The sequence below is a fragment of the Malaya genurostris genome, chromosome 2, assembly GCF_030247185.1.
Source record: "Malaya genurostris strain Urasoe2022 chromosome 2, Malgen_1.1, whole genome shotgun sequence".
NCBI lineage: Eukaryota > Metazoa > Arthropoda > Insecta > Diptera > Culicidae > Malaya > Malaya genurostris.
The window spans coordinates 263,860,114-263,878,439 of NC_080571.1; the positions used below are offsets into that span (position 1 = coordinate 263,860,114).

The following is an 18,326-nucleotide window of genomic DNA, read 5'->3' on the forward strand; positions in this document are numbered from 1 at the left end:
TTTTCGTCAAAAGTTAAATTTTCTGGTCCCAGAATATTTAAATTGCAGAATATATTCTCAGGAACCAATCACATTCGGAGATGATTTTAGTTAATTTAAACGTACTGAATCGAGTGGTTCTAGTGGTTTTGATGATAAAATAATTTCTGTTTGTGTTGTTATGACTTCGCAAAATCGAAACTGGCTCCCTTAAGTAATAAATTGTTTCCATTGATTTTATAGACAAAAAACTTTAAACGCGTTTGTCTCGAAAGCAGGTTTTGAAAGTCCGTGTCCATCGTCATTCAAAAACTACTGAACCAATTTTTTTTAAATTTTGCATACACTTTCTGCATATAAAAAACCAGACCCCAACGTTTTCTTTTTACTTGTTTGTTACTTTGGGGAGGTTTCACAGCTACAAAAAGGGGAAATTTTTCGTGAAAAATCTTCGTTTTCACTTTGAACAACCACCAAAAAATGAAAAAATTTAAAAAAAATCAAACAGAAACGTTGGGGTCTAGAAAACCATCTACTCTATCTATGCTGCTTTGATTTGTTGACTTCTTATCAGTCTGCGTTGAGATACAGTGGACACCGCAATGCATGATTTTTAAGAAGCGTTCTCAAAAATACCTCTTCACCGTCTTATTTCTCAATATTTTTCCACAAAAAAAAAAAACAAAATGTTGTTCGAATGATGCTTTTTATCATTTACTTTACATTTTTATTTTACTGATAATTTTACATCAAAAAAATTCTCTGGAGTCAGCTGTATTATGCCTCATAAAAAGTCTTCGCGTTTTTTAAACCTTTTTTCCCCACTGTGCAACATTTCAACGCTATTGGGTTGCGTCTTCTGTATATAAATATTATACATTACAAAATATGTTATAACAATTATAAATTCAAATGAACTGAATGAACAAACTAAAATGTTTTGAAAAACACAAAAACAAAGCTCACTTGTTTTTTTGTTTGGGCAAACTTGTATCTGATGATAATCATTGAACTACATAGTTAAATGTTTCGTCTTTTATACAACAATGTTAGCGGAAAAACGATTATGGTTCAATTTTTCTGCGTTTCGCCTTCGGATCGTCAGTGCTTAAAGTAGTTCAAATTGAACTTCCATCTCCGCCTAGCAGTTCAATTTAAACTCCTAAGAAGACGCAAAGTTTGCACTATTTATGCAACCCAATAATAATAGTAAACTCCACTTGCTTATACAGAAATTTAAAATATTACCCGAGAAAAAAATTTCCAAGCTAACCCGACCCATCGTCCGAAATTTCTCACTTTTTTCGATTTTTCTGCTGTGTCGCTAAAGTAAACAATCTTTTTAAACATCAAGCGATTTTTCATCAGGTTTTAACCTTTAACCATTGATAAACAGGTGTCCACTTCCTTAAATGAAAACAGTCCTCAAAAAAAAATCCATACGCTATTTGGATGCAATAAAAACTCTACCATACTCAATTATTATTCAGTAGCATGACTGCTGCCGGGAAAGTTTGTCTCAAGTTTTTCATTCCATTTTGCACTAATTTTTTCTTTGTTGGTATCTTGCCAAAAATTACCCAACTGAATACTTAGCATGCTGCATCATAAATTATTCATGATAATTAGACAAAATATTAGACCGGTTTTTTCTTCTTTCAGTTTTCAACACATTCAGTCTCTTTCACAAGGACGGCATAAAAGCAGATATGGTTACATTTCAAACCAGGGACTGTTCTTGTGACTAAATTCATCGTTACTACTTTTCCCTAACATTGGCACACGTATGATCTAATTCTGTTCTTGATAAATGGTCATGAAATACAAAAGATTCTTCTTCTTCTTTCTTCTGGTTGGCATCACCTCACTTGAGATGACGTCGAAAATTTCGCTGTGTGGCAAGTTGGTTCCTGTGTGACCTAGCACCCACGACGTAAAATACACTGGTGGCGTGGTAAGACAGGTTTGGTTGTGTTGGTAATTTTCTCACGAAATTAAGTATGGCGCGCCGGGATTCAAGCATGTAAACATAAACGAACGACCAGTTCAGATCGGGATTTCACTTCTAAGTTACCCCAGTTGTCGCGCAGCCTTGCGAATCTTTGGCACTTATTGAAAATCTGAACATTTTATCTTCAAGGGCTTGCAAGGTAACGTCGAAATATAGAAAATTTTACACACATCCGATTCTGTTCATTTCGTTGGAGGAAGGATTTGGCGGATCGTACTGTGGTATCTATTACAGTTATTATAGATAATGGAGTGATTGTGCTGTTGGTGGCATTTCAAATGCAGGTGATGAAAACGATTGAAACATCCCGGAACAAAACACCGCATTTCACTGTCAATATTTTCGCAAACAGAATCAACTCTAAATATTTTCATAAAAGCAACTCCCGAAACGTCATTTGTTTATGTTTTTCTTCTTCACGTCTCTCTGTTATTCCAAAATAAAATGACAACCGCACTAACACATAGAAAAACGTGATCACCAGGTATTTTACATCGTTCCTAGCACCTACCTACAAATTAATACAGTTTTAGGTCAACTTTAGAAGATTTTTTTCCTGTTTTGCTTTATAGATGACGGTTTGAAGCTTTAAATTTGAAGCTTACTTCACTCTGTATTTACGGAACCAGAAGTAGAAATAAGATGGGAATCAATAACAGTCCATGGAACCGAAAAAGCTTGCATTAGAACTAAAGTTAGTGAAAATCCATTACTAATTCATCTATAAGAAAATAAGCTCAATTTTGGAGTTTTAGATCATTGTTTCTGGTGCTTTCGGCAGAACCGCTGGGAGGGGGAGGGGAGCAGTGTTTAGCCATGTTTACGAGTAAATAATAATTTTTTTTAAACGATATGTCACAATCGCCGATAACCAATTCGATGGAAAAGAATTTGGTTTGGGAAAAAAGCAGGAACGAGTGTCGGAATGACAAGCGTTTCAAGAGGTGAAATCACCTGAAGACCTACAAGAAGCAGAAAATCTCGAAACAAAGTGTAGAACAGAAGAAAAGAGCAGCAACAAGGGCCCGGAAATTGTATTCGCGTCTTTTGCAGTGTCCGGATGCATGCGTTTTGATAGACGATGAGACTTATGTAAAGGAGGATTCAAAAACCCATCCAGGTCCACAATACTTTACTGTCGTCGTTGGGAAGGATGTGAGCGATGCGGACAGGCCGATTCAAGTGGAGAAATTCGGTCGAAAGGTACTGGTATGGCCAGCAATATGTTCCTGTGGTTTGAAGTCAACCATTTTTTACACTACCGGAACTATAAATGCAGAAATCTATTGATCTTAGTGACTCCAGAAGAGATTGCTGACTTTATATAAGAAGTACACCTCCACTGTTTTGGCCGGATTTAACGTCGGCTCACTATGCCAAAACCACTCTCAATTGGCTTGCGGAAAAAGGTATAAATTTGGTTGAGAAAAATATCAATCCACCAAATTGCCCTCAGCTTCGACCCATCGAACGTTACTGGGCAATCGTGGAGAGGGTCTTCAAGAAGACTGGCAAGGCAGCTGGGAACATGCAGGAGTTCAAAAAAATTCGGGCTCAAGCGTCCAAAAAATGCGATGCAACACTTGTCCGGAACTTGATGAAGAGCGTTCGATCAAAAGTTCGAAAATTCGTGAAGAAATAACTTAAATTTAATACGGTTTTCATTATGCTCAAGTTTAACCTCGTACAATAAAGGATCAATTTTTAGTTTGAATAAAATATCGTTTTTCATCAAAATTTGAAAGAAAAAATTGTGGATAGCTTATTTTCGATACACTCCTTAGCTTCAAAAAGTGAACATTCGATCTCGGAAACACCTCTTTTCCGAATCTTTTTCTTCATTATAGAAGTTTTAACACTAAAGTCGTTCGCCTCTTCGTGCCAAAAAAAAAACTTTTGACCCTATGTTCGGGGTTGGGAATCAAACCCAGGTGGGCTGCATGAAAGGTAACTTTGTATCTTGAATAAGATCTAAAAAGTTTTTTTTGGACATACACTAGCATAACCTTTTTAATTTTTAACAGTTTTGACCCTTAATGATATTTCTTCATTTTTTTGCATTTTCGTTCTTAATCAGGGTTTAAAATTTTAAACACTTTACTTTGTTGTTCCGGAACCGGAAGTCAGATACGATCAAAAGTCAAAAGTAGTCTATTTTTATATACGCATACGCTTTTATTTGAGTCTTAGTTCGTGAAAATTGACTCAACTGTCTGTGTGAAAATGAAGAGAGTTCCGTTTTTCAGTTTTCGACCACTATTTCCGGTACTTTCGGAGCCGAGAGCTCAAGTGCACACACATTTTGCGTACTCGACGAACTCAACCTAATGGTATATGACAGGCGACCCTCAAGGCCTCGTTTCAAAAGTCGGTTTTCACAGTGATTGCATAGCATTTTTATGTGAGAATGGTAAAAAAACAACTTATAACGATACTTACAACAACAATAATAAAAACAACGTCGACGAATCAATGGACGAAGTGGCTATAGGTGAAGCAACATCCCCCCAAGCCTCGCTAGATGCAAATAGACTTCCTCTCCCTGAAGGAAAAGAGTATCGAAGAGACCCAGCATCAAGAAACATTGCAGTGATTTCATGTATACTTGAAATATTCAAACTGTTTAGCTTTAAGAATCTTAAGCCGTGTCGTATAAATAAACAGAAAACTGCAGGACAATACATTGATGAATAATAAATCGAGATTTGGAAATTTGTTGTTATCTTTGTCAGATCGGGGACTGTTATTTAATCTTTTCTTTTTGAGAATTGGTAACCAGTAAATTCTTTTTTCTGTGCCTATTATTTACAAAGTATTTAATTCTTTATTCATTCAATTAATTTCAACTGCAACTGTGGCACGTTGCCATCTATTTCCGGTTGAAATACGCTACTGCTATCCGTGCTGTAATGATACATGCTTAATTTGAGTATACGAGATGCCAATATAATCAATTTCTACTTACAGCTATCATAAAAGTCATATGCTCTCACCGTGCCAGGGATCTGTTGAAGAACTTGACTTTCACGGAATCCGGTTACATTTAAACACTGGAAGTAAATTGGAAGTGAATCGAAATACAACAATAGAGATGTTTCGCCATTTTTGGTTGCAACTTTCTGTAATTTAATACACGATCATGAGTATATCAGCAAAATGAAAATTAGACAAACCTGCACAATTGACGATGTCTCCAGTTCTTCTACCGACTCGTCCAATGCGATATAGCCACTGGGAAAGGTAACTTCCATTAGCACTAATCCCGTTTCCTCGTACTTCTCGCGTGGTTTAAACTTTGCACAAACAGTAAGATCTAGATATTGATCATTGGTGGTGTTGAGCGTTTCCACAGTCACGTCAAATCGTGGCTTCATATTCAAAATGTTAGAATAGTAACTATAGTAAAGTTCAAAGATTCCGGTTCCGGTTCCGTTTATTATGACATCAACAACTCGTACCTTCGGAGGCAATGCGATTTTCTGAGTCATCTGTGATGTTAAGGGATTCATGTGAATGGATGAATGTTCTTGGGAACCGTACCGTACGGTGACGTTGTAATCGTTTCGAACGGGTGACACTTTTTTGGCATATTCCGCCAATGCCTGAAGGCCCACGAAGGTGGTTTGAGTATTCTCGTAAATTGTTCCCATGTAGTACAGTTTTCTAGTTAACCAATTCATTAGTGGTTTTGAGTCGACGTAGCTTCCAGCGTTCACGTAAGTAAGCAAGGCATAGGCTGTGGTTTCAATACTCATTGATGCGGGTTCCCACCATCGAAGCTGCCGTTCATGATCAACAGCGGAATTTTTCAGCAGTTCATTCAATGCGTCGATTTTCGACTCGTGGTTTGCCAACTCCAAAGCATATGATATCAACGAGAGAGTATAACTGGAATCTAAATTAAAGAAATTTTTCGATAGATACGAGATTCCTTTGACAACAACTGTGTTATATTTCTGAGCAGTTTTCGCATTTTCCAAGAAAGCGATTAGAACATAAGCTGTGAGCGTCAGCTCGTCGGTATGAGCACCTGACAACCCGTGCTTGGCAGCAGAGAGTGCTGCACCCAATTCCACGAATGAACCATTTCTGGTCTGTTTTTGCTGAAGCCAACCGTAAGCTTGGTCCACTATTCTACTATCGATTGTGATAAAGTCCGCAGCTTGCCGCAAAGTCTTCGCCACAAGTGCAGTCAGAAAAACGCTTCCAAATTTGTCCTCTTTTCCGAACATGCTAAACGAGCCATCCGGTCGTTTATATTTGAGCTCATTTTGATATCCGATTTCCAAAAATTTCTCTGCTCGTTTTTTTAGCACATCGCCGAAGGCTCGCGTACTGGCTATGTAATCAAGCAGGATAATGCTGGGAACCATTTTCAGTGCATTTTGTTCCCCACTTCCCGATGGAAGACGAATCTGATCATCCAGATTATCGGCTCCGTTTCCTAGTATATTCCCATTCACTGAGAAGCTAATATTTTCCGATCCTTCATCCAAATAGCGAGGAATTTCCAGTTCAATTCTGTTGAACACCTGTGTGGAATTTTCAACTTGTATGTAGCGCTTAGCCGTTTTGACGTACGGTAAACTCTCCGGAGTAACACGTACTAGTCGTTCGACGGAGTCGGATGCCTCACTCGATTCGGCTATTACTTTTAGCACAATGTCTCCCAACTTTTTAGGCTTAACGTAGAACTTGGTAGCAGTGACAGAATAGGGTGTAAGAACAATGTTTTTCGCTTGATACGATGCATCCTTTCGACCCCGATTGTCAACGAATTCGAACTCCTGGCGACTGTTCTTCAACGTTACACCGACGTACATCGTTTCATCCAAGTAACTAAATACGCTTACCTCGATGATGGCGATTTCACCTTTCTTGATCGATTTCGGTAGATTCAGAAGAATGAAAAAGGGTTTAAACACTTCCAGCGAGACCGGTTGGTCTAGAATGGCGAGCCCATGCTTAGGACTCAAAGCGAAGGCACTTATCCTCCAATTGGTAATTGCATCTGGGACCAGATCCCACAGGGTTAGCTGACCATCCGCTCTGGTTGTCGTAAATATTAGAGGCAATCCGATAAAACTTTCTGAATTGGTAATACTCACCCAACTTCTTGCATATCATGGTACGCCCAGGATTCGATAAATGTTTTTCGCGGAGGAATGTAAGAATCTTCTTCGTCTTCCGTGTAGTCTCCAAACCGAGCAGCTACGGCTGTGTTGTTAACAGAACATATTTGAATATGTGATTAAAAAAAACAAAAACAAAAAATTTGATGTCAACTAACTTACTTAACGGTTGATTGGCGTTGCTGTCTATGATGAAGTCATCATTCTGAAATGTATGGAATGAATAATCACAACTGAATAATTTTGCGGTATGCTATTCTGTATGAATAAAATATAATTTAGTGTAATGTTTATAAGACTTTTTAACATTAACAGTACAAAAAAGACCTATTCCGAATCCACTCTCCACCTTTATTTGTCATCGATACAGTCTCATTTAAAAATTTCGAATACTAATCATCATCCGGCTTTGACCTCAACTTTTCAGTTTGATTCAAGTAGTTTTAAAAAGTATGTTCTAGTGTTTATGTCACCTATTCGGCAACATTTCTCAAACCAAGCATATCAGCAATAATACATTTGAACGTGATCATAGGTCACTATCTGAGACAATTAGACAAAAAAAAATAATAATTTGACGATTACATCACTTGTATCATAATATCTCCGAAACTCAAAGTGTCAGTCTATGATCTTCGAAATCGACCCACAGCTCAATTTTAGTCTCGAACAAACCTAAAATTATTGAAATCGGTTAACCTATGTAATTGAAAATTGTGTGGTAATGAGTGTTGACGTTTACATCACATTAACCGTTATATCACCGAAACCGTAAATGACAGCCGTTTCAAACTGTTTTAATGAACTAATAGAAGTTTCCAAACGAGCCTAACTTTGTTGAAATCGATTCAGCCATCACGAATAAATTGAGCGGAGAGAAAAATCGCGTATGCGATGGTTACGTCACTTATACCATTATATCTCCAGAACCAGAAATCACAGCCATTTGATCTTGAAATTTGATAAATGACCTAATAGTACATAAGTCCAAGTTTGTTAAAATCAGTACAGCTATCTGCGTTGATTCGTTTGTCGGTTACGTTATTTATACCATTATATATCTGGATTCAATAACCTAATAGTAGCTGTCAAACGAGTTTAAGTTTATTAAAATCGGTACAGTCATCTTCGAAAAAATTGAACGAGAAAAAAACTCGCTGACTCGCACACACATACATACACACACCGACATTTACCGATCTCGTTAAGCTAAGTCGAATGGTATGTAACACTATGGGTTTCCGAGGCTACGTTCGAAAGTCGGTTTTTTCAGCAACAAGGATATAAAATATAAAAAATGACCATACCTGCATCGGCCAGAAATAGTCGTAAACACGTTTTCGTTCGGCACGTCAGAAAAGACATTGCACTCCGTTGCAAAACAAAAAGTGTTCTGTAAGTAGCAGAAACTTTACGTCTGCTTAGCGGTTCAAATTGAACTGCCGAGTTTAGCACTAAGCAGTTCAATTTGAACTGCTCTGCACTGATGAGTTAAAGACGAAACGTAAAAATAATATAAAAAAGAACGGGTGTGTAATGTCAGAGACATAACTGGATGTCGTGAATACGAATAAAACTGACACAATTTCTTTACACTTTCGAATTCGAATTGATAGTTAATTGATTGTGTGAATTGCGAAACTTTCCCCCTTTTCACTACTAAAATTTTCAACGATTTTTGACGTCGATTATCTCATTTCGGATTTGCATATTTCATTGAAAGAAACTATCAAGGTTCTGAACAGGATTCATTTCTGCCTTTTAGAAGGACCAAATTGTGGAATTCTCTACGATATTTAGCATAGTTCGGAACATTTATCTCGAACGATTTTCGCACAGCGAAAAGTGCACGAAGCAAATCAAATTATTTTGGATTTTTACTAAACTGATGATTTCTACCTTCGATTTGCAAAGAAGTAATCTTAATAGTTCTTTAGATAACATTTAGAGCCATTAGAACGGCTTTTATATAATGCTGTCCACTTTTCGTTTCTCTCTCCGATGCAAAGCACCAGCAGCTGATACAATCGTTCTTGCTTGAATTGAAACTAGCTTTGTGTACAAATCGACACATCCGCTCGCAGTGGCAAATGATGCAAAACTGGTTTAATGCGTCTTCTCGCCTTAACGACCGGAAGGCGATTGAGAGCTACGACCTGAGCGTTTGAGGTTTTTAACCACTCAGAAAGTGCGCTCTCCGATGCCGCTGTTTGAATGCGTCTTCTCGCCACGACGTCTGCTTCCATCCAACGCACAAGAAGAAATGATCGATTTTCGACCACGGTTCCCCTTTTATAACGCTTAGTTGAAGATATGTGCCTGAGTACCTCAAAATCGTCATCCTTGCGCAAAAAACCCAAGCAAAATGAAAGAGTTTTCCGCGTTGTTTTAAAATTTTCAGAAAACTTAATTTTTGAGTTGTTTGTGGTCTCACACTGTTCAAAATATTATCCTAAATTCCTGATCATATTTTTGATGAAATAGTAAAAGAATTATGTTGCTGCCATTAATACAAGTCGAGATATTCACAATTAAGTTCTGCCCATTCTTCCATATGGCTAATTTTGAAAAGGCGCCCCATAGTAAAGTAAGTCGTATTCACGACAAAAATGGGTTGTATAGAGGTACAGTAAAGTAAATTCCGCATCATTCTTTAAGATTATTATGGTTTTAAAAAGAACCGAATAGAAGTCTGGAATAGAGAACTGGACCCTGAGTTCAAGACCTAAATTTAGATCCAATAACAGACTCGGAATCCAGTTTCAATTCTAGAACTGCAATTTCGAAACTCAAATCAGTTCCGGAATACAGTTCCAGAATCCAGTTCCAGCACGCATTGATGGCCAGCAAGCGAATGAGAGATGCGACCTGAGCGTTTCAGGTTTTAACCACGCAGAAGGTGCATTCTCCGTCGCTGCTGGTTGATGATTCCACTCCCACGACGTCTGCTTCCACCGAACGCACGAAAAGAAATGATCGATTTTCGCATTTTTTTTTGCATAAATATCTGTTTATTAATCTTATTTTTGTGTATTACATCAACATTTTACTGTACAAGTGTTTTGACCCTTTGGCCTTTCATCTTTGTTGTTCATACGATTCGTTATTAATATTAGGTGTTTTAACTCTTGTTTTACATACTAATGTTTAATCATAATATTTATTTTAATTATTTATAAAATGTCTACCTACTTATAACTATCCCTAACCTAATACGTACAAATTTTGAATTATTTGTATTTCAGAGATTGAGCACCTCTCTTCAAATTTCGTGCAGTATTGTTCGAATTTTTGTTCTAGTATATCCAGTGAAGCAATCTCATGTTTGTGTGTTCATGCACAACCCCGCCAAACAGGGACTGCGTATTCAATTGCGGGGTAGATGATTTGTTTATAGACAGCCATCTGATTCTTCAGGCATAGTTTAGATGTTCTACAAATCAGCGGATACAGAGACCTAATGAGTATGCTGCATTTTTGAACGATTTTGTCAACATGTGACCTGAATATCAGATGTCTGTCAAAGGTGAGTCCTAGATAGATAACTTCATCGGACCATTGAATGACCTCATGACCGAATCGTTTTCTGCATTCGTCTGATGGAATAAGTTTTGGAGATCTTGAATGTGGAAACAAGATGACCTGAGTTTTTGCTGCATTGATCACAATTTTCCAGCTTGTAAAATATTCCGTTAAAGCGTCCAGACCTGTCTGTAGTTTATTTTTCAGAGCATTCATGACACGACCTTTGTAAAGAATGGCAGTATCATCAGCAAATTGTGACAGAACACCACCACCTGGAAGAGGTGGGATATCTGATGTGAAAATGTTGTATAGAATGGGACCTAGGATACTTCCCTGAGGTACACCAGGAGGAATAGTAAATCTTTCTGAAAGTGCATTATTCAGAGAAACCTGGAATGCTCTATCTGCAAGATAATTTTTGATAATTTTAATAAGATACATGGGAAAATTATACCGATGCAGTTTGAACACCAGTCCATCGTGCCACACATTATCGAATGCCTTTTCAATATCCAATATTGCCATGGCAGTCGTTTTGGACACTGATTTGTTTTGCTGGATGACGTTGTTAACCCTTGTGAGCTGGTGGATGGTGGATCTTCCTTTCCGGAACCCAAACTGTTCTTCCAGAAATATATCCTGTTCATCTGCAAAAGCAAGAATTCGCCTTTGTATTGACTTTTCAAACAGCTTGGATAGGGCAGAGAGTAAGCTGATGGGCCGATAGCTCTTGGAAAAGGAAGGATCTTTCCCCGGTTTCAAAACTGGGATAACTTTAGCTAACTTCCACATTGAAGGGAAGTAACCAAGCTCCCAGCACCTGTTAAAAAGTTTTGCTAAGAAGACAAATGAGCGAATACTCAAATGTTTCAGCTCAATGTTGAATGTGTTGTCGAAACCGGGGGCCTTCATATTTTTGGATTTTTTCACAAAAGCCATCAGCTCATTCGCAGTGACTCTACTTTCCTCAGGAACTAAGCTGTCTGATTGGTCAACCTCAGCTACTCTATCTGCAACGGCTCTTTCATGTGGACTAACAATGTTGAGTCCTAAATTGTGAGAACACACAAACTGCTGGCCTAGCGCATTTGCCTTCTCTACTGGTGTGATTAAAGGTATTCCTTCAGCTGCGTCCTGGGGTGACATCAGAGGAGGAATAGGCTTCGGTTTTTTCTTAAGCACCTTCACTAAGGACCAGAAGGGCTTTGAATGTGGGAGAATTTCTCGAAGCTTTTGCTGGAAGTTCCTGTTGCGAAGCTCAGATATCCTTTCCTGGATTATCCTAGTTAAGTTGTTATAAGTAGTCTTCCTATCTAGGATGCCAGTTCGTTGATACTGCCTCCGGTAGATATTCCGAAGTCGGATGAGTTTCTTGGTGACACTGTCGATTTGAAGAGAGGAACTCGGCATATGTTGTACTGGAACCGTCCTATCACGAGCGACTGTGATTGAATGCTGGAAGGAAGATAGGGCCGCATCGATTTCCATCGGGGAATCTAGTGGAACATTGATATTAATAAGTTGGTCGGCGATTTGTTGAAATTGGATCCAATCGGTGCGATAATAGTTCCTCCGTGGTTGAATAGGCACTGTTTCTGGTGAAGATCCCAACGTCAATATTACTGGAAAGTGGTCAGAAGAGAGCTCGTAGAAGACAACCGGAGAGCTGTCTATGGCGATGTTGCTGATAAATATATCCAAAATGGAATGAACTCCCGATCTGGAAAGTCGCGTTGGTTGATCCGGAGCGAAGATGTTGTATTGTCCAGCTTCGTAATCTTCGGCAAGTACGAATCCGTTTCGATTCTGTCTTCTGTTTCCCCACAGCTCGTGCCGTGCGTTCAGTTCCCCAGCAATGATGAATTTGTTCTGTCGTCGAGTGAGCATAGCCAGATCTCGCTTCAATGATGCACACGTACCATCTCGAAGATTGGTTTGTTTGGGGCAGTACGCTGCAATGATGATGATGGGTCCCATCGTCGTTGTAATCTCAATTCCGATGGCTTCTATGAGTTGCAATTTAAAGGCTGACAGAAGCCTGTGCTGAATGGATCGTTTAATGGCAATGGCAACTCCCCCTCCTCTGGTAGTTGCCCTGTCGAGCCTGTGAATCCTGTAATTGGAAATAAAAATAGAAATTTCAGGTTTAAGATGAGTTTCAGTTAAAATAGCAATATCGGCATTCTTCTCTTGAAGAAAGTCGGACAATTCAGCAGTTTTGCTCCTGAGTGAGCAAGCATTCCAATTTACTATAACCAACTCATTATATTGCATATTCGATGATGAATTTGCCTAAGGCGTTGATTTGATCTAACCGCGTTCTGCAGTTTCGTAGTTTTGTTGTCATTGTTTCAAAAATGACGATCAGTTGTTCAGCAGAAAATAAATCACCAGAGTCATCCTTTGCTTGTGGTTGATTATTGCCCCATCCAGGAGGGATTTTTGAGGAAGATTCTTTTTGTGATCCGGCGGCTGAATCTTTTGGATTGCTGCGAGGAAGTGGCGGCAAATTCGGAATAGCCCTCTTCGGTGGGAGCCGTGGGAAATTAACTTCATCCTTCTGTGGAACATTCTTGCGCGTTGATTGTTTGCGGGACGCCTGTTGTCGAATTTTTGTGAACTCAGCACGTTTGGGACACGATTTGCTAGTAGATGGATGGTCGCCATCACAGTTCACACATTTTACAGCGATGTCATCTAGTAGGCAATCGTTGGTATTGTGTGGTTCGGCACATTTCCCGCACCGACTTTTCATGTGGCAATTCCTCGCTCCATGGCCGTAGTTCAAACAGTTCGTGCACTGTGTGACATCCCGATGTACCGGTTTATACTTTTGCCATTCGATGATTATGTGAAATAACGATTTTATCGTTTTCAGTTGACTCATGGTGATGGAGCCCTTCTCAAGATGAATCAGGTACAGTTGATCTCTAAACTTTTTGTCCGTATTATGGCGCTTCATTTTAAATACCATCAAAGGCTTTAGTCCAGCCTCCGACAGTGCCTGCTTTAGTTCGGCTTCCATCATGTCGGGTAGTCCTCGAAGTACAACCTTCATAGGTTTGTTGGCGGCAATATCGTGTGTGAAGTATTCCGCTTTTGTCTGCTTCAGATAGCATTCCACTCCTTTGTAGTGGTTCAAAGCCGGAACAGTTATTTTGTAGCCTTCAGTACATAAACGGATTGTTGCCTGTAGTCCTTTGCTGATCAGTGTGTTGAAATCCGAGCGTAGAGTTGGTGGGAAGCCCTTCAGGTAGAAAGGCGGCATTTTTTCCTTCTTCTGCAGTTCCTCTTCGACATCTACTGGCAGATCAGCATATTGGTTTTTACTCAGCAAACGGTCGTTTACCTGTACATCACTTGGCTTCAGACGCTTAGCATCCTTTGGATCCTTCTCGGATCTATGGCGGTTTTTACCCATAGCTTGGGTAGGTAGACAACTGCGAATAAAAAATAAAACAAAATCGAAATTAGTCGTAGTAGGTTATTCGTCTATCCACATCGAGTGTTAGATGACGAATCAGGGTGATCGATTTTCGACCACGGTTCCCCTTTTATACGCATTCAGTTGAAGATATGTGCCTGACTACCTCAAAATCGTCGTCCTTGCGCGAAAAACCCAAGCGAAAGTAAAGAGTTTTCCGCGTTGTTTTCAAATTTCAAGAAAACTTAATTTTTGAGTTGTTTGTGGTTATCGCACACTGTTAATAATATTATCCTAAATTCCTGATCATATTTTTGATCAAATGGTGAAAGAATTATGTTGCTATCATTAATACAAGTCGAGATATTCACGATTAAGTTCTGCCCATTCTTCCATATGGCTAATTTTGAAAAGGCACCCCATAGTAAAGTGAGTCGTATTCACAACAAAATTGTTTTTTTTTCTAGAGAAAAGCACAAATGAATTAGATCATGTAACAAAGGGTGATTTATTAAGAGGTACACTAAGGTCTTTTTTTATGCGAAGTTTCAGAGTTATGCGCTTTTTTTATGCGAAGTTTCAGAGTTATGCGGTTTTTTTACGCGAATTTTCAGAGTTCTGCGGTTTTTTTATGCGGTACGTAAATTCGCATAAAAAAGACTTAAGTGTATAAGATTTGATTTGAAGATGATTTCTTGCAAATGTTGACCGCGGTTCTGCTTTAGATGGCCCATGCACGAGGTCTAATTTTGGCGCGATCTCTCCAACATATTGGCTGGTATTTCACAAAAAAATGCTTCAATATTGGCTTCCAATCATCAATCGTTGCTAGTTTATCCTTGTAGATATGAGCCTTGACATAGCCTCACAAGCAATAGTCCAAACTCGTTAAATCACACGGCCAATTGACGGGTCCAAAACATGAGATAAACTGTTCACCGAAGGTCATTGTTTCGCATGCCGTGTGGGATGTGGCACCGTTTTGTTGAAATCACATGTCAGGCATATACAATTCTTCCATTTTAGGCCAAAAAAAAATCGTCAATCATCACTCGTCATTCTCAGTAATGTTCCGCCCATCGTCGCCTTTGAAGTAGTACGGCCGGAAAGTACCACCGACCATAATTCACACCAGTGACTTCTTTGGGATGCATTGGTAGGTTTTGCAATGCTTCTAGCTGGTCTTCACTTCAGATGCGGGAATTTTGCTTGTTGACGTATCCATTCAACCAGAAATGAGCTTCGTTGTTCGTTCGTAAGTCTATTCATGATTAAAATATAAACCAAACTGAACAACATTGACAATGACACAAGTCACGCGTGATCTGTCAAAAACAGTGTTGCCAAAAAGATGGCAGCAAAAATCACCCTTCCGAGTTTGACCGTTTACTACATAGAGCCGGAAATACCTTGAATGAAGATCTGTACTCGACTAAAATGCAATACTTTCAGTTTTGTATAATATTTTGTGGCATGGGATTTTCGCATGAAACTAGTTGAATACATCCCCGTAAAAGCTAGGAAGGCGAAAGATTACTTCAAATGCAATCTGAAACTTTCAATTCGGGACGAACTCAGAAAGGTCAAGCTTTTCTACAAGTACACTTACTGACTGATCCGGATTTTCATTGCGATCGCTCATAATTACTTTTCGCACTTGCTCTCCTTTTGACATCATCTTCGATCTATAAGCTTGCAGTAACACCAAAAATTGATTTTACACAATGAATAATTAGTATGTATGATTGAAATTCTTATAACAAGTAGTGACTTATTTCGCCTACTTTAAATCTAATACGCTTTACTGGCTTACTGGTTTTCCTTAACTGAGATGGTAGTCTTGGAGGACTAGGCTACATATCAGCTCAAAAGCACCTTTCCGATTGGCCATTCAAAGTAAAAGCGGAACTGTGAAAGCTTCTACAAGACTCGCGCGCCGCAAAATTTCAAAGTTTCAAAGTCGACCTTCGAATAGTCAGATATATAGTTTTTTGGATTTCTCGCACCCAGCATTGAAGCACATAAACTATTTATCCAATCGTCGCGAATCTACAGAGAAGTACGTAACCCCCTAAAAAGCATAAAAAGGATCTGAAATGTTTTATTTTTATTCAAAACAACACGAAAAAAGACAGTCAACATATACTTAAAAAAATGATCGTTCCTTTTTCTGTTTCTGAACAACAATTTTATTTTATAAAAATCGGTTAAGTCACATCCGAGAAAATTGAGTGTGCATTTTATACTTAATTTTTCCATATTACACTATAACTCCGGAACCAAAAGTCGGATCCAAATGATACTCCTTTCATTTGAATCTGAGTTTGTGAAATTCGGATCAGCCATCTCCAAAAGCGGGTGCATATTACCGTTACATACATACACACATACACACACGCACAGACTGACACACACGCACAGACTGACACACACAGACATTTGCTCAGTTCGTCGAGCTAAGCCAGCTAAGGTATAAGCCATTCGGTCATCCGGGCCTCGGTTGAAAAGTCGGTTTTCGCAGTGATTGCATAACCTCTCTATATGAGAAAGGCAAAAAATGAACCATTTTTTCAATCGTTTCAAAGAGTTCCCCACTTAAATGACCAATCAGAACGATGCTTTCCAACTGATATGTCGCTTACTCCTTCAAAACCATGATCTCCCTCAGAGGTGGCCATGCAACAATTGATGCGTTCGAACAGAGCATTGCAGGTAATGCGACCACAATCGCCATGACAAAGAGATTTTACTTTACTGACACTGGAAGAGTCCATGTTTGAAGTTCTGCCCCACACGTCATATTCACCGGACATTGCTCGATTGGATTACCATTTTTTTCGATTTATGGTATGTAACTTGTCAAAGTACGTAACGTAACTATATATGTATATATGTATTAATATACGTACACATGTGTGCAAATATTGGTATTTCTTAATACATATAAATATTGGTGAAGTAAAAGCGATCAATTATATGTATAAATATTTACACATATATGCAGACGAGTGAGTGTGCAAGCATACATACATATATAAGGTTCGTAAAAGGAGGTTTGAGTGTAGTACTTCAAAAACTACGGAATGACCAAAAAGTGTATCGACCCATTTATCGAATCTGAAGAACAAGAACTTGTTCAACGCGGTATTCGAGATTTGTCAGAAAGATGGCGAAAAGTGGATTGATAACGGTGTACAATGGTTTGAATAACGGTATTGTGATAATACTCTCATAATAAATCACGAAATTTAGCAAAATAAGGTCCGAATTAATTCCAATGACTTATACATGATTTCACTGTAGTTCTGATTGTCACCTCTATATAGAAAACAAATATGTGTTCCACATACAAAATTTGTATAAAAATTCAAGATCTACCATATGCAAAAAGTGAGTGATGATCAGGGCTTGCAAATTGAGGCAACGAATATGAACAAAAGGGTTTCACCATCTGTGCTATTCACACACATTCGTATGTCAGGTTGAATTCACAGCGCAACCCAAGCAAGGAGAGCTGCTTCGTTCGTTCTTTAGTTCATGAATATGCCCGCTTGCTGAGACCTATGCTCCATGAGATTAGCATTTGATGAAAGGTTCTTATGAGGAAACTAGATTCATAACTTCTAGTTCCGATGAATATTTATTTAAAGAACATTGCTTTTAGTGTTTCTAGGATATATACACAGTGTAAACTGCCAAGAAACAAATTGACCGTTTTGAAAATGGACTCAAATGCAAAATTTCTGCTATAAAATGTTTAAAGTATGTTTGAAATGTGATCAAATTTGGTCTTGGAATGCTAACACTATGTTAAAATGATTTCTGTAAACCTACACTTTAAAAATAAACCGTAAACATTGCCTATATGACTTTGCTTCGCGTCTTGTAGCACGCCGTGAGGCAAGGTCTTCTTTCTCGTACAATACTAACGAGAGCGAACCCTTCATTTCATTACATTGTCATGGATTGCTTAGTTCATGTGTTAACTGAGACTGAGAGCACAGACAATTTACTTGGCAAGGGGAATTGGTCTGCTCAGTAGCATATACTCTCACGCATCCAGTTTCTCTTTAATATAGGTCTCTCATTCAGCTATGTCAAGCAAAGTGTTCACAGCAGATGTTTTTTGTTGCTTCGTTCGTTTGAGGATTCACAATACAAGCCCTGGTGATGACTTCAAGAACAATTACGTAGGTTATGTTGACACGGATAGTATTGAGCTCCCAAGTTACTTCTGAAGTATACTTTGGCGTAG

General features: G+C 38.6%; 1 protein-coding gene across 1 annotated transcript in view; it reads right to left on the reverse strand.

The window, feature by feature from the left end:
• Positions 1–743: 743 nt before the first annotated feature.
• Positions 744–18,326, reverse strand: part of LOC131429798 (thioester-containing protein 1 allele R1-like) — a 32,152-nt gene continuing 14,569 nt past the window's right edge. Inside the window, exons 6-10 of the mRNA XM_058594168.1 lie at positions 7,285–7,327; positions 7,099–7,207; positions 5,164–7,039; positions 4,956–5,109; positions 744–4,894 (exon numbers count right to left, since the gene is read on the reverse strand). Of these exons, the coding sequence (XP_058450151.1) occupies positions 4,860–4,894; positions 4,956–5,109; positions 5,164–7,039; positions 7,099–7,207; positions 7,285–7,327 (2,217 nt within the window). The 3' untranslated portion in view covers positions 744–4,859. The remainder of the gene's footprint in view (positions 4,895–4,955; positions 5,110–5,163; positions 7,040–7,098; positions 7,208–7,284; positions 7,328–18,326) is intronic.